This window comes from Eleutherodactylus coqui, chromosome 6 (genome assembly GCF_035609145.1).
Source record: "Eleutherodactylus coqui strain aEleCoq1 chromosome 6, aEleCoq1.hap1, whole genome shotgun sequence".
NCBI lineage: Eukaryota > Metazoa > Chordata > Amphibia > Anura > Eleutherodactylidae > Eleutherodactylus > Eleutherodactylus coqui.
The window spans coordinates 203,266,498-203,287,916 of NC_089842.1; the positions used below are offsets into that span (position 1 = coordinate 203,266,498).

Sequence of the window (21,419 nt, forward strand, 5' to 3'; positions counted from 1 at the left end):
GCCACTTTAAAGCAGTTTTCAGGGTTTTACGTAAACAACGCTTAATCGCTGTAGAAATAGCGTTTTACAACTGTCCAGAATAGTGTCCATATAATCTATTTCTGTTACGCACCATTTTCAGCATATTTAACGTCAGTGAATACGATTTCTTTAAAGGCCATGTACACCTTTGCACTTTTTTAAATGAATGTGTTTTTGGAAATTAAGACTTTGTAAGAGGTTTCATCAAACATTTCTGATTGTTTAATCAGAAGTCAATGGAGGCCGTCCGAACTGCAGTCTATTCATATTTAAGATTGCGGCTAGGTCGCGGGTACCTACGTAATCACTAAGCGGCGGCGCAGGAAATGCAAACAAAACAAAAAAACAACTGTACGGCGCACGACTGATCGCGAGCCGCCGTGGTCATCCGCATTACAGAAAATTCAGGTACACTGGGTCGCCAGCTGGGCTCACAGTCGCTGCCAGCCTCCTTTATGCAGAATTTGGCCCGGCCGCGTAAAGCCGGCAATACTTTAATGCCGACTCTGGCGCAGCATGATGACACCCGCATACTAACTAGCAGTATATTAGTTACATCTGGATTGCAGTATAAGGCCGCCTGCACACGGGCAGAAATCCCGCGGCGGTATTTCCTGTGGGATTTCCGCCACTGAAAGCCTGCATAGGAGTGCATTACAATATGTACTCCTATGCAGACGGCCGCGGTTTGGCCACGCGAAATCTCGCGCGGCAAACAAACCGCGGCATGTCCTATTTTTGTGCGGGGCTCGCAGAGCCTCGCACAAAAATGTCACTCACCCAGCCGCCAGCTCCGGTCTGCGCATGCGCCGGCTGCCCGGCAGCCGGCACATGAAAGAGCCGGGGCCGCCAGGCGCGGGTGAGTACGTGCTCGTCCCTGCAGGCTCTCGCAGAATTCTCGCCGCGGGACCTGACCCGCTCGTCTGCAAGCGGCCTAAAGCTCCCACACGTCCCCTTCCTGCACTCCCTCAGGACGGTTTGACTGCAGTATAAGCCTCACCAAAAACCACATAAGAAAAGCCATGTGCGTTTCTGCTGTGTCTGCGGCAAAACAAAAAAACAAACAAAAAAAAGCATGTGTTTGGTGCAGTTTTCATTATATGGACTCTAACAAGAGCCACGCTTACAGAAACCAGGCACCCATCCCCACAGTGACAGGAGGGAGAAGCTACTGCCAGCGCAGCAGGCGGGCCAAAGGAGCAGCAGAAAGCAGTAATGCAACAATCACCTGCCCAATTGGCGCGAAGCAAAGTGTCACCAGAGGGCAGGGCTTCTACCAGACGTGCCAGTGCGTGGTACGCTACGCATGCCGCTACATGAGGAGCAGAGATATTTCACTGCAGCCACATAGTGCTGTGGCAGGGTTGGTCGTAAATGGCAACAAGAGTGAAGTCTTTTCAATTACAAAATTTTGGGCACATTAGCGACCATTTTGGTTGCCATTTGGAGCCGTTATAGCACGACTATTAGTGCAGTTAGGGCTTGTTCATGTTGGCATCAGAGATTACATTCTGGATGTCCATTTCTGTTAAACTATAGGACAAAATAGCGCTGCATGCAATGCCATTATATTCTGTAAAATGGCAGATAGAAAAAGGAATGAACTAAGTTACAGTCAAGAGGGTCCATTCGGCGCCATTCGCTTCAGTAATAGGATAGATCTGCCCAGCCAGTGTTTTCAGCTAAGCCCCTTGAAAACAAAGGAAACCAGCGATGCAACGAGCTAGTCATCATTGTGAGCAAAATCTGAAACAAGTGCAGGGAAAGTTACAAACTTTTTGTTTATACAGTCATGAGGTTTTATTCCCATAAAACTGGAAAACCCCCTTTATCCGTGTGGCTGTTTTTTCTCTGCGGGTGTGATAGCAAGTGGTATGCTCTTAGCTTCTCATTAGTACATAATGACTACAACTTAAGGGTGCATTCACACGAACGTATATCGGCTCGGTTTTCACGCCGAGCCGATATACAGTGTCCTCATCTGCAGGGGGGGGGGGGGGGGGATTGAAGAACCAGGAGCAGGAACTGAGCTCCCACCCCCTCTCTGCCTCCTCTCCACCCCTCTGCACTATTTGCAATGAAAGGAGGCGGGACGGGGCCCAGTTACGAGAATTAGCCCCACCCCCGCCCCGCCTCTCCCCATTGCAAATAGTACAGAGGGGTGGAGAGGAGGCAGAGGGGGGGCAGGAGCTCAGTTCCTGCTCCTGGCTTTTCCATCCTCCCCCCCCCCCCCCCCCCCTCCTGCAGATGAGGACGACGTGTATCGGCTCGGCGTGAAAACCGAGCCGATATACGTTCCTGTGAATGCACCCTCCGGCTGATTTAGACAACGATTACTGCTTGAAATTCGCTCAAAAGCCATAGTTTAACCCCTTAAGGACCAGGCCGTTTTATACCTTAAGGACAATACACTTTAGAGATTTTACCCATGTGGTGGTTTTTGCGGCCCTATTTTGTTTCCTTTAGCTATCAAAATTATTTTTGCTGCCTTTTTTTTCCCCCGTAACATCTAGGGCTATTTTTTTTTTTATATCTTTTTCACTAACTTTTTTTCCCCATTTTTTAGTTTTATTGGGGGTAAAAACAAAAAAAATATATATATATATTTTTTTAACATTTCTAGATCTTTTCAAAATTAGTATATTTACGCTAAAATAAAGCATAGGAACGGGTTCCTCATTTTGCTTCCGACGTTTTTGTTTCAAAAGAATTTCATTGAGTTTTCACATTATTTTGATGTGTTACAAAAAGTTGTTCCCCTCGCAGGGGCATATTTAAACATTGTTTATGCATCAAACAGTTAACACGTATAACAAGCTTTAATAGTAAAATGAAAGTATTGTTCCACACAAAATTTAGCGTATTAGCCTGTATTTTTCTAAATCATCCTATTTTTTAATTTTTTTCCCCTCGCCCCCCTCCCCTTTTGCTTTTTCCCCTCTCCTCCTGCTCTTATCGGTATATGTTATTTTGTTTTCTTGGCTATTGTCTGTTTTGTACTTAGTTTTATGTTTCTAATGATGTCCTATTTTCTCCTTGAATAATGCGTTTTATTGGAGCTTCTTCTCCATTTCGTATTTCATGTGGCTTATTCAGGCCCGGTATATCTAGGTATTCCGCCCACGGTTTCCATGTCTTGAGAAATATGACCATGTTGTCTTCTCCCATGGCCGACAGTTTTTCATAAAGCATCATTCTAGATACTCTAGTTTTGTTTTCAGCGAAAGGTTGGGTGATAGCCACTGTGAGGCTATGTGTATTTTGGTCGCCATACAAATCTGTTGTGACAGTTTATGCTGTTGGTTGTTGTACCCTAGAGGTTTATCGGCCAGGAGACAGACAGATGGTGAGAGGGGAAAAGCCTGTTTTGTGGGGACTAGATGTGTTCTGTGTAGGATTTTTACTGCTGATTCTGCGAGGGTTACTTGGTGACTCCCTTTGGCAATGAATGTGCAGCAGTGGTGCCAGCGAGGTAGGGACAGGGAGATACCTAGGTCTGATTCCCAGCGTTGCATGAATGGTAGTTTTACTTCTGCAAGTGGTTTATTCATGCTGGAGTAAAGCGAGGAAATGATGCCTGGTTGGAGTGGTGACCAGAGGCATACTCTTTCGAGCGGCGTGAGGGTTGACTGTGGACTGGTCGTGCTTATTAAGGAGCGTATAAAGCTGTGTATTTGTTGCAGCTCAAGCCATAGGTCCTTTGGAACCGAGTATTTTTCAGCCAATTGTTGTGGGGAGAGCATTTTATTGTGAGCTGTAAAGTGGTGAAGGAGAGTGATGTGTTTGGAGCGCCACCATTTAAAATTTTCTTCTTGGAGACTTAGTGAGAATGCTTGGTTGGGGATCACTGGTGTCAGCGGTGAAATAGGGGATATCAGGTTGTGCTTGAATCTGTTTTTTCTCCATATCAGGAATTGGTGGTGTGTTAGTGGGGCCATCTGTGCTATATTTATGGGTTTCCATTTTCTGTCCCAGAAGATGGTTCTCATGTCTAACGGTCTGATGAGAGAGGCCTCTATGTTTACCCATAAGGGTTTTTTTGAGCCTGCCAACATGGAAGGAATTTGTGTTAGTTGGGCTGCCAGGTAATATTTCTTTAGATTCGGTACCGATGGTCCTCCTATTCTCTTGTGGTAGTGCATTACCTTCTTTTTGATTCTGGGTTTTTTTGTTTCCCCAGATGAAATGGAATATGGCTTTTTGCATATCCTCTAGTTCTCTTGGGGGGATATTTATAGGTAGGCACCTGAAAGGATATAGGAGGCGCGGCAGTATATTCATCTTAACCGAGTTGATGCGGCCTATCCACGAGATGGTGGATTGGCTCCACTTCTGCAAGTCTGTTTTTAGGGAAGTAAATAAGGAGGGGGTAATTCCATTTATATAATGCATCTATATTTGAAGTTAATTTAACACCTAAGTAGGTAATGTAGTGTGGGCTTGCCTTGAATCCAAAGTTTAGTTCTAGGAGTCTCTGGAGGTGTGTAGGGGTGTTGTGTAATAGCGCTTCCGTTTTGTCCATGTTGACTACCAGTCCTGAGACTTCTGCAAAGGAGTCCAGGATTTTTATCAAGTTTGGTAGTGAGGTGAGTGGTTTGGTTAGAGTGAGCAGTTTATCATCCGCGAAGAGAGTGATTTTATATTCTTTATCTCCTGCCTTCACTCCAGATATGTTAGGGCTCATTCTAATCATCTGGGCTAGGGGTTCCATCGCCATTGCGAAAAGGCCTGGTGACAATGGGCAGCCCTGTCTAGTTCCTCTTTGTACTTTTGTTTTGTTTAGTGTGGACGAAGGTAGTTTTAGTTTAGCAGAGGGTGTTGAGTAAAGAGTATGAAGTGCTGTAATAAAGTTCCCCTTTATCCCTGCTTTTCTCAGTACTGCAAAAAGGTAGGCCCACGAGAGGCTATCAAAAGCCTTCTCAATGTCCAGGGCCAGTGTTACTTGTAGGGATTTATGTGACTTTGAGATGTGTATTAAGTTTAGAACTTTTCTAATATTATCTGGTGCTTGTCGGGACGGTATAAAACCTACCTGGTCTTTATTAATTAGGGCGGGGAGGAAGGAGTTTAATAGTTTGGCTAATATACTAGTTAAGATTTTATAGTCTAGATTTAACAGGGATATGGGCCTGTAATTCTTCGTGGAGGTATGCTCCTTATTGGGTTTGGGTATAACCGTTATGTGCGCTTTTAAAAATTCCTTGGGAATTGACTCTCCTAGTATGATATTATTGTAGAAGCGTGTTAACGGAAGGGACAGTGTGGAGATGAATTTTTTATAATATAAGGCCGTTAGTCCATCCGGGCCCGGCGCTTTCCCCGGTTTTAGAGTCTTGATAGTATCTTCTACTTCTTGTACCGTGATATGTTGATTGAGGTGTTCGTTTTGGTGTTCTGAAATCTGCGGGAGCCGAATGTTTTCTAGGTATTTCTGGGGGGCGGAGGGGGATTTCTGGGGCTTGTATTTATATAATTTATTGTAGAAGTCGGAGAATGTGCTGGCAATTTTATCAGGGTTGGAGGTGCATGTCCCACTTTCTCTTCTGATGGAGTGTACTATGTTAATTCTTTCCTTTGGTCTGAGGCGAGCTGCCAGTAGTTTATCTGGTTTATTAGCTAATTTAAAAAATAGGTTGCTTGTGTCCAGTGTAGTGCTTTTTCTGCCTGGGTTGTGTATAATAGGTTTATTTGCAGTTTTGTATCTCTTATATTTTTAGTTAGGGCTATATTGAGTCGCTGTTGGTTAGCTATTTCAAGTAGTGTGAGTCGTCTTTCCAAGGCTTGTACGGCCTGCGATTTTTCTTTCTTCTTGATGGAGGCTATTTTGGATATTTGGCCTCGCATGAAGGCCTTGTGTGCGAGCCAGATCCAGACTGGTGTGGAAGCCTCGTTGTCGTTTGTTCCTATGTATTCGTTTAGGTTGTCTGTTATCTGGGCAAGCGTTGTGGGGTCTTATAACAATGATTCATTAAGTCTCCATCTTCTGGGGATAGATTTGGGTGATGAGCTTATGAGATGTGTGAGGACTATATCATGGTCTGACCATGCGCATTGGATGTGCCTTGACTGGGCAAGTGTGGGGAGTAGGCGAGTTGAGATCAGAGCCCAATCGATTCGGGAATATGATTTATGCGAGGCTGAATAGAAGGTGTATCCTCTATTCGTTCCATGGACCTCTCTCCAGCAGTCCGCCAATGCTAGTTCTTTTAGTGTGGCTGAGATTGATGCTCTTTGTGAAGGGCCGACTTTATCCGTAGTTTGGGTTGAGGGGTCCAGAGTGGGTGAAGTGATCATATTAAAGTCACCCATCCAATAGATGGACGCTTTGGGTAATGCTTTGAGTTTTCTGGATATCAGTGTAAATAGTTTGTAAGGGTTGTTCACCGGTGCATAGGAGTTTACTATCACCATTTTTTGTTCTCGCATCGAGCCTTGTAATATGATAAATCTGCCTTCGGGAACTATTTCCGTTTTATCCACAACATAGGGGAAGGAATTGTGAATGAGGATCGTGACTCCTTGGTGTTTTTTGGCAGCTACTGAGGAGTAATACCTTGAGTATTGCAAGTAATTGGGTGTGGAGGTGGAGGAGAAGTGTGTTTCCTGAAGGCATATGACATCAGGTTTTAATTTAAGGTATTGGGCAAATGCTTTCTTTCTTTTTAGTGGGGAGTTAAATCCTCTGACATTATGTGAAATTATGATGGCCATTTTGAGTAGGGGAGAGGGTGCCAAGTAATTCTACGTTTTTGATATGGTTGTTGGGGGCTCGTTTGGTAACGGAGATTTCGCTAGTAGTGTGTGGAGATAAGTTTCCATATGTTGTGTAACATTGTGTATGAACGATATTATAACAGTTACTATAGAAGTGAACCAATTTGGGTTCTAGGACCCAGAAATCCCAAACTGAGTGTGTCCCTCTACTTTTATAGAGGGATGACACTCGGAGTCTGGTAGGGAGTGGGCATCAAGTCACTCCGCCCCATCCCAGTGCAATAACATCGCTAAATATTAACAGAAGTAACATAACTTAGCCTTATTATCTGGTGAACCATTACAACTTGTGAGTGCCGGTCATCACGCTCGGCATTTCACCGCCATTAACAAATTCTCTTGTACTGTCGGGTATCGAACATGTGTGAAGCTGTCTATGTGGCCCTTAAAGGGCTTCGTTTGACAGTGTAAAGTCCAGGGAGACCTAGAAGTTAGGTGAGTAGGCCGTAAGCTATCCCCGACCCCCCTAAGGGAGCCCGGTATATCCCCAGCCCCCCGACAGTGTTAAACTAGTAAACTTGGGTGATACGTATCTGTCTCCGTCGTTCGGGGGATCAGTTTTCTGTGGTGGTCACTCTGCGGCGTGGATTCCCCACAGTCGTCCAGGATCGGGTTGGTCGTTGTGGCCTGGGGGACCTGGCCGTCTCGTTCACGAAGGGGATGTGTTCTTCCAGCATGCGTTTACCATCTTCCAACGATCTGACCGAGTATGATCTTTGGTTAATGCGTACCAAAAGGGCAAACGGAAAGTTCCAGCGATATCTTATATTTGCTTGCTGTAGAGCTAGGGTGACTGGTCTCAGGGTCCGCCGTTTAGCCAGGGTGGATGGTGCGATATCGGCGAAGATTTGAACGGATGAAGGGACCCCCGGTAGGGCGTCTAGATTGCGGGCCGCCAACAGTAGTTGATCTCGCATTTTGGAATAGTGAACCTTTAAGATTGTGTCTCTTGGGAGATCAGTATTAATCGGTCTCGAAAGGGCCCAATGTATTCTGTCTATACGGAAAGATTAATGCACCACTTGGGGGAAGAGAGCGGCGAACAGGTTTGTGTCCGCTTCTTTCAGGTTGATGACGGTTTCTGGTAGACCCCGGATACGGATGTTTGCTCTTTTGCTTCGATTTTCGAGATCTTCGCATTTTAGTTCGAGAGCTTCCACTCTTTCTGCGTAGTCTTCCCATCTTGTCCTCTCTTGGTCAAGTGCATCTATTATGTCGTCGGTTTTGTGTTTGAGATCATTAGTACGTTGGCCAAGCTCGTTGATCTGTTTAGATATATCTTGCATCGCTCTCTGAACATTTTTTTAATATGAGTGAGGAGCTTGGAATCTGAAGCGGAGAGGTCGGCGGTTTGCGGTGATGCGGGGGGTTCAATGTTCGGGCCATTGTTGCGCGTCTCTTCGTTTTCTGAGTTGGGGGATGACTGTTCCATTTCTGCTAGCTGGGAGAATTGGTTGCTTGAGAACAGCTCTGGTAGTGTGCACTGGGAGGCTGTTTGTCCCTTATTCTGTCTGCTGATCCTTCTGGACATATTGGGTTTTCGGTGTTGCAAGGTCGTTTAGTTCTGTGCTGGATATAACTTCTGTTCTCTTGGTTGGGACCGGGGCAGAACGCAGCTCGCGGCTAGACCTTGGTCATTCCGCTGGCTGCGTATGAACCTAGCCCTGTGTGGTGGGGGGTGACCAGGTGAGGATGGCTCGGTTTGGCGTTGCTTGTGCTCTTAGGTTTAGATAATTTTCTGGTGCCGCTTATAGGGTGACTCTATAGTTGCACTGTTAGGGCTCATGTCCACGGGCAAAATAAGAATTAAAATCCGCAGCGGATTTTAACTCTTCTCCTGCCCGCGGATCCGCACCCCATAGGGATGCATTGACCACCCGCGGGTAGATAAATACCCGCGGATGGTCAATAAAAGGGATTTTTAAAAAAATGGAGCATGAAAAAATCTGGACCATGCTCCATTTTCGTGCGGGTCTCTCGCGGGGACGGCTCCGGCAGGCTTCTATTGAAGCCTATGGAAGCCGTCCGGATCCGCGGGAGACAAAAATCGGGATTTACTCACACGCTCCGTTTCTTCTCTTCGCGCGGCGCCATCTTCTCTTCGTCGCGGCTGGATCATTTTGCTTCGGCCCGGCGCATGCGCGGGGCACGTCACCGACGTCATCATGCGCATCCGCCGAGCCGAAGAAAGAAGATGACGCCGCAGCGAAGAGAAGAAACGGAGCGGATGGGAGGTGAGTTTATTCTTATTTATTGTTATTTTCATCCCTCATGTCCGCGGGGCAGAAGGGACCCGCTGCAGATTCTCCATGGAGAATCTGCAGCGGATCTGATTTTCCCCGTGGACATGAGGCCTTATGGTTTTCTTGTTTGCAGGTTATCCTGCGTTGTGGTACTGCACTTCTGTGCAGGTTCTAGTCAGCAGATTGGGTGCGTTCTTGCACTTGTTATCGCTGGTGGGGGTATTACTCTGTTCCTGCACCTCTCACTTTTTCAATTGTCCTCTACCCGTAAGCAGGGGGGCCTAGGTGCTGTGGTGGATCTGTATTACAGGTCTATTGATTATATGCTGCTGCTGTGGGCTCTGGGTTTTGTTGAGTGCCCCACTGGTTTTCAGGCAGCCGGGGTCTCTTCAGGGTGAGGGGAGAGCGTGGTGTGAGGGCTCTGGGGTCTGCCTCAGAGGGGTCTTTGTGGGGTTGTGCTGTGGTGAACTCGCAGCCTCCCTCCTCTCAGCTGCTTTCTCTCTGTTCCCACTCTGTGGGTGCCCCACTGGATATCACCTATTTGTGGGGTTGTAGTCCCCTCACCTCCTTTCTCCTGCGTCTCTCCGGGTGGTCTCCGGTCCTCTGCAGCTGTGCCCCTGTCTCTGCCTGCCTTCTGCGGGGTTTCGACGCTCCTTTCCACGGCCGGCCTTCACTTCCGGTCGGCCGCGTCTGTAACTTTAGGCCGCAGCTTCACCTGGCTGAGTACGCCCCGAAATCGCGGTTTCGGCCAGCGGGCCGCGGGTGGTCTCTTTTTGCAGCGGGGACTCCGGTGGTGTCGCCGCTGCTATTTTCGGCTGCCGAAACCTGTTCAATAATGCGCTATCGGCGTTTCTTTTTGCGCTCGGCCAGCAGCTCTCTCTGGAGTGTCTCTTCCCGCCGCTGGCTAGCCACGCCCCCCGTTTCCGACGTTTTGATATAGAATGTGTATGGTTTTGGATTACAGGGCTCTAATAGCGACGGTTTTGGTTGATGACTGTTTTTGGGTTATTTTCTTTTTTTTTTTTTTTTTTTTTGTTATTTGTCACTTTTCCACTGTAGCTGGGGCATCCATAGGATCCTCAGTTACAGGGGAAAAAAAAACCTGCAGGGACAATAGTCACTGGCAGAGCTGATAAGGGTCTAGTACGACCCTCCAGCTCAGCTATAGCTCCCGTAGTGAAAGTTACACAGCGCTGTGTACTCGGGGGAAGGAAAAGGCAGAAAGGGTTAAAAAACCCTCCCGCCTTCTCCTCTGGGTTATCAGCTGTTACTAACAGCTGACAACCCATACCGCTCTGATTGATTGCGGAGACGGGAAGTTTAAAGCCCCGCCGTAATCTTACATATGGCTAAGCTTTGAGCCCAGAAGCCGTATATTGACAGTGCCTGGACCTTAATGGGTTAAGCGATCATTGTTGTGACTATCTTGCGCCCGTCATGCAGTTTTCGTTAAAGATTCGCTCATCGTGATCTTTCAGTCCGCTTAAAACCAATCATTTGGCCGTTTGCTTATCGTTTGGTCAAAATGACGTCGTTCAGCGATTTTAGGGGAGTTTTCAATGCAAACACTACACAACGATAACACAACGACTGAAAAGGCCGACATTTTTCAACGATTTTCGTTAGGAAAAAAACATCCGTCTTTAAAAGCAAAACCACCACTCACTTTTATTGTTATAACGCATTACGAGCGATAATCTACTTGTCTAAATAGGGCTTTAGAATCCCCATGTACTTACATATAATCGCCACCGAGTACCCCCACCAGGTGCCATGGGTAAAACTAAAGCCAAATGCACACGGGCAGGTCGAATTCCACATGCAGAAACCGACCGTGCCCGCGGCCAGCATCCGCGCGTACCAGCTGTTTCTTCTTTTCTTCTGTACTGTACAACAAGCTGTTCGACATGCACAGTACAGAATTGTTATTTAAAAAAAAAAAGTCTGCTTTTCCCAAGTCATCCCCTAGCGATGACGCGGAATCTGCGACCCTTCCGCAATGTCATCTGTGCTGAATAGGACATGCTGCAATTTCCCTTCCGCAAGCAGAAAAAAAAATGTCAATTGATTTCTGCTTGTGGATATGGAAATGCGATTTTGTCTAGCAGGTCTGTGGGCAGTATTTTCTGCGGAATCTGAAGGCAGACACCCGCTCCAGAATCTGCAATGCAAATACGCCCGAGTGCATTGGGCCTAAGGCCTAATGTCCACGGGCAAAAGAAGAATTAAAATCCGCAGCGGATTTTAACTCTTCTCCTGCACACGGATCCGCACCCCATAGGGATGCATTGACCACCCGCAGGTAGATAAATAAATACCCGCGGATGGTCAATAAAAGGGATTTTAAAATAAATGGAGCATGAAAAAATCTGGACCATGCTCCATTTTCGTGCGGGTCTCCCGCGGGCTTCTATTGAAGCCTATGGAAGCCGTCCGGATCCGCGGGAGTCCTAAAATAGGAATTTACTCACCGGCTCCGGTTCTTCCCTTCGCCGCGGCGCCATCTTCTCTCCGTCGCGGCCGGATCTTTTTTCTTCAGGCCGGCGCATGCGCGGGGCACGTCACCGACGTCATCCTTCGCATCAGCTGGGCCGAAGAAAGAAGATCCGACCGCGACGCAGAGAAGATGACACCGCGGCGAAGGGAAGATACGGAGCGGGTGAGAGGTAAATTTATTCTTATTTTTAAGCCTCATGTCCGCGGGGCAGGAGGGACCCGCTACAGATTCTCCATGGAGAACGCGGAGCGGGCCTGATTTTCACCGTGGACATGAGGCCTAAAGGAAACCATTTATCCATTTTACCAACTTATACCAAGCACAAAAAATACAATTATAGCGATTTAAAAGAATTTACCTGCATTTTCACAGCAATGACAACTGAAATTAGCTCCTTATCCAGTTCCTTCACAACTAGAAGCTTTTTCAGCGTTAGACTGCAGAGCCTGAAAGACATCAATGGCAAGTTAAAATGGAACGCTAAATGTTGCAAAAAGTTGTGGTCATTAAAATGTATCAGATTCCAATATTTCACTCTAATAATTACAGTCTTCACAAAGTATACTACTAAGGCCGCTTGCACACAGGTGACAAAATAGTGCAATATTTCATCGCGATAGTGTGAGTAAAGACATGTATGTGAAGCCCATGCTTTCCAATGAGTTCCTTCACAATAGCGAGGTTTACGCCGAAGCCATCTTGCGAGAGAAAAAATAAAAAAAGCATGCTCTATCTTCGATTTGTGATTTTTTTTGTAGCACATGTTTCCCTATGGAGCCTCTTTTTTATTGCAGCGCACAAACTTGCGAATTTCATGCTATGCGTTTTTAACACTAGAAAGTCTTATTGACTTTTGTGATAAAAATAAAATAAAAATTGCACAAATTTTATAGCAAGCGGCTGTGATGCAAGAGGATTCTCACATTTACCATTAGCATATCCAAAGTCAGTAACGTCTGAGAGAAGAATATTTCTTTAAGGCTTGGCTCACACAAGTGTGTCATTACAGTGTATTCCGCGAGTGCAATACGCTGTACCCATCTGCCATAGGCGGATATGTTGCGAGACACGCTAGTGTGAGTCCAGACTGAAGGCTCATTCACACGACTGTGATTACGCAGGGCCGTGTGACACAGTGAAAACACATGGACTTTCATTGATCCGTTCACATTAGTAGGTGTACACTGCGTGTAGATAGAGCATGCTGCGATCTTTTTCACACGCTCTCATCAGGCCCCCTGCAAACGGGCAGAAGTTTTCCGGCAGGATTTCCCACAGAATTTCCGCCCGTGCCCACCTGCATAGGATTGCTTCACAAAATGCAATCCTATGCAGGCGGCCACGATTTGTCCGCGTGAAAATACGCACGGAAAACAAATAACGGCAGAGGCGAGACCCGCACAGAAATAGAACATGTCGCGATTTGTTCTCCGTGCGTATTTTCACGCGGAAAAAATCACGGTCATCTGCATAGGATTGCATTTTGTAATGCAATCCTATGCAGACGGGCAGGGGCGGAAATTCTGTGGTGGGATTGTACAGGGCACCTTAGATGTAAATGCACAGCAAGCAAGAAAATCTGATAAATCGTTACATTAATCACTGACTGGATCTTTAATGCAGATCTAAAAATCATTGCTCGCCTGCTACAAATCCTTTAGGCCTCATGTCCACGGGGAAAATCAGGCCCGCTCCGGATTCTCCATGGAGAATCCGTAGCGGGTCCCTCCTGCCCCGCGGACATGAGCGCTGAAAATGAGAATAAATAAGAATAAACTTAGCTCTCGCCCGCTCCGGATCTTCTTTTCGCCACGGCGTCATCTTCTCTCCGTCGCGGCCGGATCTTCTTTCTTCGGCTCGGCGGATGTGCAGGATGACGTCGGTGACGTGCCCCGCGCATGCGCCGGCCCGAAGAAAAAAGATCCGGCCGCGACGGAGAGAAGATGGCGCCGCGGCGAAGAGAAGAACCGGAGCGGGTGAGTAAATTCCGATTTTTGTCTCCCGCGGATCCGGACGGCTTCCATAGGCTCCAATAGAAGCCTGCGGGAGCCCCGCACGAAAATGGAGCATGGTCCAGATTTTTTCATGCTCCATTTTTTTTAAAAATCACTTTTATTGACCATCCGCGGGTATTTATCTTCCCGCGGGTGGTCAATGCATCCCTATGGGGTGCGGATCCGCGTGTGGGAGAAGAGGTAAAATCCGCTGCGGATTTTAATTCTTCTTTTGCCCGTGGACATGAAGCCTTAGTGTAAACAGTCATCCTAACAATTTGCTGAATGGAATGCAGTGGCAGAACGGTTAACAAGAGGAGAGGTTATGTTCAAGTGAATAATTAAAACTACCCAATTATTGCTCATTGTACGTGTATGCCAAGTGCACGGTATGTGACCACTACAATTTATCTGCCTCTGTGAAAAAGCAGGATTTTAGGATTTTTTAAAAATATAAATACAGATCGTGATATTGAAAATAATAAAATAAAATTTAAAAAAAATACACCATACAAAAAAATTCTTAAAATCCGTTAACTACAATGGGTTATTTTCTGATGACACATTCTCTTGTGTCAGAGTGTCATTAACCAGTTTCTTTCTTCCAGTTCCAAAACCGTAACGACCGCGCTGCTGCTCTGCAAGAGGCCGTTTCTACAGGGATGAAGGGAAACACAAATGGATAAAAACAGAAAAAAAAACTAGGTCAGCAGCATCATGGAATCTGCACGCCAACAGGAAAGGCAAAACTAGATTAGGGCAACAATTGTTGTGCCAATTGTAAAGCTAAAAGGAAAAAAGAAAAAAGAACAAAATTGATTTGGAAATTGACTGTGTGACAACAAAAATTTTTTAATGAAAACTGGATAAGTGTCTCTTTATATGAAGGGTACTGATTCATCAAAAATTCAATAAAGCTGAGCGCTGAGTTCTGTCTGAGATCATAACGGCTTAGTTGTATTCTCATTTTGTTATTTTTGTCCTCCCCTTCCAAGAGCCCTAACTGTGTTCTTCTGTCAGTTTAGGCTCTGTGTTTTATATATGCTATAGAACCTGAGAAAAAGTCACCAGGGGGCGGAGCATGAGAAGAACCAACATACAGTACTTTCTACCAAACTGCAGAATTGCTCCATCCCACAGCTGTGACGTCACCACAGGTCCTTTAGCTCACCAGATCTCTGTGGTGGAGGTAGGTCGGTGTCTTCTGTCAGGACTGCTGAGCTGTGTCCAAGATAACGGCTTAGTTGTATTCTCATTGTGTTATTTTTGTCCTCCCCTTGTCAAGAGCCGTAACTTTTATATAGGTTGTAGGACGTCACCAGTGGGTGGGGGAGTGATGTTACCATGGGCAGAGCATGAGAAGCACTCGGGTTAGTCCGGGATTACATGGCAATTTTGGCTGCAGCACATATTGTGTGGCTCAAGATTGCAGTCTAGTCCTGCGACATCAGAAACGAATAGATGCGGGTGCCTTGGAACTTGCTGTGACCCTACTTGCTGGATTTCTTGCGATCCTTTGGTATCAGCAACTTGCGAATCACAAAACAAAGTAAAGCACTTTCATTAGTTTGCAAAACTATAGGGTCTATACTGCTATCTTTGGCCACTTGACATGAGTCACAGCCAAAGTTACCATGCAACCTCAGCTTTGGAACTGTAGGACACTAGAAGTCCACCACTGGCTAGAACAGGGCAGTCAGGCTTCCACCCTGCACTCCACTAGTTTCCCACATGAGCCATGCAGAGCCATTTCTCCTGGAATTTAATGCTGGGTCTGCAATGGGGGCCCCAAAAGCAGCCACCTAGCACAGTTGTGAACATATCCTAAATCAGTGATGGCGAACCTTTTAGAGACTGAGAGCCCGAACTGCAACCCAAAACACACTTCTTTATCGCAAAGTGCCAACACGTCAGGGGGGCGGGACTAATCAAGACGTATGATGATTTTTTTTTTTTACCTCCGCCATTATAAAAAGTACAGGGCAGCTTCAAAATAGACAGTGTGCAGATTTTGACTGCTTTTTAGATGCAGAAATGCTGCAGAATTTGCCATGGTAATTTTCACATGTAAACATACCCCAGCGGTAACAGTGACATCCCATGGCGGCCCCGGCTGTAATAGCGATTCCCTGAGATCCATATACTTACCCACTTTGCTGCTCCTCTGCCTGGCACCGCTAGCAGCGCTGATCCCAGGTGCACACTGTGACGTCAGTGTGCTACCAGACGCTTGCTCCCCCTGCTCTTGTGGAATCTAAGAGGAGACATCAGGGGAAGGGGGAGGAGCATGCTGGCTGCACACTGACGTCACAGTGTGCACCAGGATCAGCGCAGCTGAATGAATGCCGGCTGGGGAGCCGCGGCACCCCTGCCAGTATTCATTATTGTGGTGAGCGGCCGATGGCACTACCACTGGCCTAAATCATGTGCACTGGAATCATTCATCCCACTAATGCTCATTTCAGCCATGACCGCTTATTGTAAACTTATTTAGCTTAGCCAATCAGATGACCTGACTGAACAGTATGTACATTTCAGAAGTGTTGCTCACCCTAAAGAGCAATAGTCTGAGCAATCTGCTCCTATCCAGTGTCTTCAGCGCTCCCTCATCTATTGCAGCACTTCTGTCCAGCAGGCAATTTGAGAAACATGGGGATGGCACTTCCAGCAGACATGCGCAGCATGTATGCTAGATACAAAAGAGAATTTCAATAATTTTATTTAATTTTTAATTTCTTAAACAGAGCTGCAAGACTGACTAGTCGCAAACAGCAACAAGACTAAAAAGTCTTCTCCCTGTTTGCAAATTCTTGGTTGCACTGGCATCCACTTCATAAGCCATCTGAAGCTCTGATATACAAGGAGTATTTATACAGCTTGCAAAGAAGTCTGAGAGGAGACTTAATACCCCGTTTCCCTGAAAATTAAGCTTCCCCGAAAATAAGCCATAGCATTTTTCAGGATTTTTGAGGATGCTTTAAATATGTCCTACTCCAAAAATTTACCCAAGATACAGTTAAAAAACAAGTTAATTTAAATTGTGTCCGGGCAGTTATACATGTAAAAAAGTAAAAGCGTTAGGAGCAAAATTAATATAAGTATTTGTCTTATTTTCCGGGGAAACAGGGTATATCTGAAGGGCTGTTACAGTGCAGAGGGATCAGCCCTATTCTCATTTGCACAAGGAAAGACTAGAAGCAATGGGATGAAACTGAAAGGGAGGAGACACAAATTAGATATTAGAAAAAAAACTTTCTGACAGTGAGGGTGATCAATGAGTGGAACAGGTTACCACGGGAGGTGGCGAGTTCTCCTTCAATGGAAGTGTTCAAACAAAGGCTGGACAAATATCTGTCTGGGAAGATTTAGTAAATCCTGCACTGAGCAGGGGGTTGGACCCGATGACCTTGGAGGTCCCATCCATTTCTATGATTCTATGCGTGCAAGTTCTGTGTTTATCCATCCCAGTACCTCTAAATGCTTCCCATTCTTCATTCTTTTAGGGATTGTTAATGATTGTGCTTTGAGACGCTCATTTCGCAATATTTCCCAACCTTCTTGGACATTTCTGTCCTTAAGAACATCCTGCCATTGGATTCTTCCTATCCTCTTTCAGAGTTCATTAAAATCTGCCTTTCTGAAATCCAACCTTGAGGTCTGAGTCTTCTCAGGTCTTCCTCCACTTTTTATCCAAAATTCAAGGATAGCATGATCACTGCCTCCTAAAGTCCCAGCCACTCTTACTTCCTCAACCATTTCCTCCCTGTTGGTAAGAATTAGGTCCAAGATAGCAGATCCTCTTGTTTTCTCTTCGACCTTTTGAAAGATAAAGTTGTCAACAAGAGCAGATAAGAATTTGTTGGATCCATATCTTTTACCTGAGAGATTCCCAACAAATGTCTGCATAGTTAAAAATCCCTCATGATCACTATATCATGCTTTTTGGAGAGCTTGGCCATCTGATGTAGAAAGATTTCATCAATATCTTGGAGTAATATGGGTTTATTCATAAGGTGTGGTCAAATATAATTTTTTTTTGCAAAAACACAGTTTGCACTTTGCAGTGATTTTCTTAAAATCTTGTTTCGCTGGAACTTAACCCCAGACCGAGTAGCCCATGCAATACCGGGACACTCTCCCAACTGTTTCCGAGGATGTTTGGTTTCGGGAGATATGCTCCACATCTGGTGGTCCTGTCCCTGGGTTAGGAGGCTATGGATTCGAGTTAACTCCCTAATCTATTCAGTCACAGGCCACAACATACACAAAAAACCCTTGGGAGGCGCTGTTAAACAAACGCATCAGTAAACGTCCCCCCCGACTCTAGGAAACTAATCTCCTACCGTTTTCTGGCCACTAAACAAGTTATTGTCCGTTCGAATCGTAAAGCTTCCTTGGACTTTACCGAGGTCAAGGGCAGGGTGGACTGGTATCTAATAAATGAAAAACTGACCTCTATTCTAGCTGATAGGCACGAGAAGTTTTTGAAAATATGGACCCCATGGCTAGATTACTCCCTATAATAGATTCCTATCTAACGCAATTTGATCAATTTTTGCAAATTTTGTAAACAAACCCTTGGGGTAGATTTCCCATTCCGTAGATTTGCTGCAGAAGCAATTTAAAAAGGAGTGTGGACCGGGAAGAGAGGTACCTGGGCTGCGGTGAGAGGATTCTCAATCAAGCCGAAACAGCCAGGAAGCCACCCAGATGATTCTTTTCCCGCCTGGCTCGTTGCTAAAGGGGGTTTCAGTTTAATGGAGCTGAGCTGTTCTCAGGCCACATAATGAAGAATAAGAGGTCTCTGGTCTCAGAAGAGACCCCGATGCTTGAACAAGTGCTACAGTCTCCTCAAACTGCTAAATCGGTAGGAATCCACTAACCCCATTGAATACTGGATGACCTGTCCTAAGGATAGGTCATCAATATTAGAGGCCCGGAAAACCCTCTTAAACTACGTCTTCTCTGAGGGCTCAGTCACACGGGCGCATCGGCGCCCGTGTTACTGCAGCCGGCAGCCGGCCGTCTCTCTGCAGCGCCGGGAGGAAGAACATGTGACCGGCTTCATTGCCGGTCATGTGTTCTTTCATCAGCGCTGGAGAGAGACGGCCGTTTTCAGGTACGCCCGTCTTCTAACTGTCAGTCACACGGGCGCATTGGCGCCGGTGTACGGGTGCCGATGTGCCCGTGTGACTGAGCCCTGAAACAGGTTTCCTTTAGCCACCTAATAAGCAGAGTGTTGGTGGACATGCTTGCTAAGGTCACCCTCCCCAGTTAGGTCTTTGCTCATTGCAGAACAGCCAATAAAAATATGGTATTTTTGTATGCTAGAACTACTGCAAGTTACCTTACGTATGAAATTAAGTCATGGGACGACACTTTTAAGGGAAGTTTTACATATAGTGGTATCAGTAAAAACACAGCTTCTTCTTACCTGCAGGCTTTGGAAATGGTCTTCAAAATATGAAAAAGGGTTGCTATATCTAGAAGCCTTCTGTCACCCAATTACAATAGATGGACGTTTACAAAATTACACCAACACAAAGTAGACATCCGGTAAATAATATATTAAAAGGGGTGTCCGAAGAGGTTTTCCCTGCAAAAACCATGTACTCTATGCAGTAATATACTCACCTCTCATCTCCCGCGCCGCTGCTCGAGTGCCGAGTTCTGTCATTGGTTTGTAAACCAGCTTCTGCCACCTGTCAACGGGAGATCGTGGGGGAGATGCCGCCAGAGCGGCAGCATGGGGCACAGCGAGAGTGGGAAGAGGAGAGTATATGATTGATTGTTATGCTACATGGGGCACATGTTTTTGCAAAAAAAATTAAAAATACTCATACAACCCCGTTATTTTGTGTGGTATAATTGTCATACATGCAGAACACTACTATTAAAAATTGATTTTATTTTTTTCAAATTAACTGGAAATTTCTGATTTTTTTTTTATTTTAAACAAAAACGATATCAACCAAAATGTACCACAGAAAATAAAGTCTCAGAATCACTTGGATAAGTAGAATCACTCAAAAGTTAATCGCAACATAAAGTGACCGGTCAGACTAATGGCGGAAACTGGCCGCAGTGGGAAGAGGATAAGGTGAACGTTCGGCTAGTCACTTTCTATGGAGGCCAAGCAGTAAACCAGGTAAGGTGGTCACTGAAGATTACAAACTGCTTATAATGACATAAAAAGGAATACCATGCAGTAGTATAAAAGAAGAAAAAAAAGTAAAACAACTTTTTAAAAATTCATCAACGACTCCTATTGAAAATGTTCTCCTTCATACACAACTCTGGGTCTTACTTTGCTCTTGTACACTGATGATAACACTATGGCTCACGGCTGGGAAGGGGGGCCGTTTCGGTCAGTCAATGCTTGCTTTGTGCCAAACGTGATGACTTGCATTCCAACCCAATAAATCCGCCTTTGAGCCATCAGGACATTGTTTCAGAAGACATTGTCAGCACATTTTTCCGTAAACCCTACAAGCAGGAGATCTCTAGAAAAGGAGCCGCGTGCCTCGCTTCACAGAAGGAAACTTGTTACAGCAAACCACAAAGTTACACTTCATATCCTTTTTACCATTCACTGAACTGAAACATTCTTGTTTACATTTAGAGACTGAAAACCCACCTTATGGCTCCCACGGGCATTAACCCTTTCCAATCCAATTTATATCCTGGTTTTCCTAGGAGGCTTACTCTTTTTCTGCCATTATACAATGGCGCTATCTGCTGACTAAAGCCAGTACTGCATGAGGTGACACGTTGGATAGGCTCCGACAGCAGAGAGGCTGGCAATATACAGTAAGAGAACCCCGACGGACGTCTTCAAACATTGGAGCTGTATAGCCTTAAATCATAATGTCTTCAGACGTCAGACAGTGGATTGGAAAGGGTAAGATACACAGCAAATCCTCATGTAACCTGCTTATTTGTTGCGGACGTTAAATTCAATTGCCTACGGCCCCCCGCATACGGGCGGGAATTCTGCGGCGTGATTTCCCGCAGAATTTCCTCCCCAAGGCGCCTGTATAGGATTGCATTGCAAAACGCAATCCTATGCAGACGGCCGCGATTTGTACACGTGAAAATACGCGCGGAAAACAAATCGTGACATGCTCCATTTCTGTGCGGGTCTCGCAGAGCCCCACACAGATAGGTCTCTCCCGGCGCCTCGGCTCTGCTCTGCCCATGCACTGGTCCCTGCAGGGGCTCGGGTCGGGTCTCGCTGCGAGAATTCTCACAGCGGGATCCGACCCGGCCGTCTGCAGACGCCTTATATTGGTGTGTGTGATCTGCACAATACAACCAAAATAGGACCTACTGTGTTTCTCATGCACGGCATAGGCCCGTGCGAGCCCTTAGGCTGCATTTACATCTGCGCTGGCGGCTCCGTTCACAGATCAGGCATAAAATACCAGACAAAAAAAAATAGCGCAGCATTCTGGTTGGGATGCTACAAGCCACATAACTACAACGGGGTCTAACAGGGTCCACCCAGCACTGCTCCTTCCAGCATATGCTGGACCTGGGACTTCCTGGGTTTTTTTTGTTCCACTTGAGGACAAAGCTGGAAAAACCGTGATTCCTACTCTGAGGCCTCCATCTCACAGATGTTTTTGAACAGCGTTTAGAGCTGCCTTTTCAGCCCAGCGCTAAACGCTGTACTCCCATTCATTTCAATGGGGCTGCTCACACAAGCGTCAAAACGCTGCACTTTGACAGCGGTGCATGTTCTAACTTTGGCAGTTTTCAGCCGCTCGATGCCCATTGAAATGAATGGGCAGAGATTTCAGCAGTGGTAAAAATGCGGCACTACTTGGTGTCACGTTTTTGGCAGCATTAACCGCACACCGATTTTCAGAGGGGAGGGGGAGGTGCTTG

General features: G+C 46.0%; 1 protein-coding gene across 3 annotated transcripts in view; it reads right to left on the reverse strand.

Annotated features, from left to right (window-relative positions):
• Positions 1 to 21,419, reverse strand: part of PACS2 (phosphofurin acidic cluster sorting protein 2) — a 143,900-nt gene that overhangs the window by 88,260 nt on the left and 34,221 nt on the right. For all 3 annotated transcript variants that reach the window (XM_066608618.1, XM_066608620.1, XM_066608617.1), the window contains exon 2: positions 11,894 to 11,981. In XM_066608618.1, the coding sequence (XP_066464715.1) occupies positions 11,894 to 11,981 (88 nt within the window). The remainder of the gene's footprint in view (positions 1 to 11,893; positions 11,982 to 21,419) is intronic.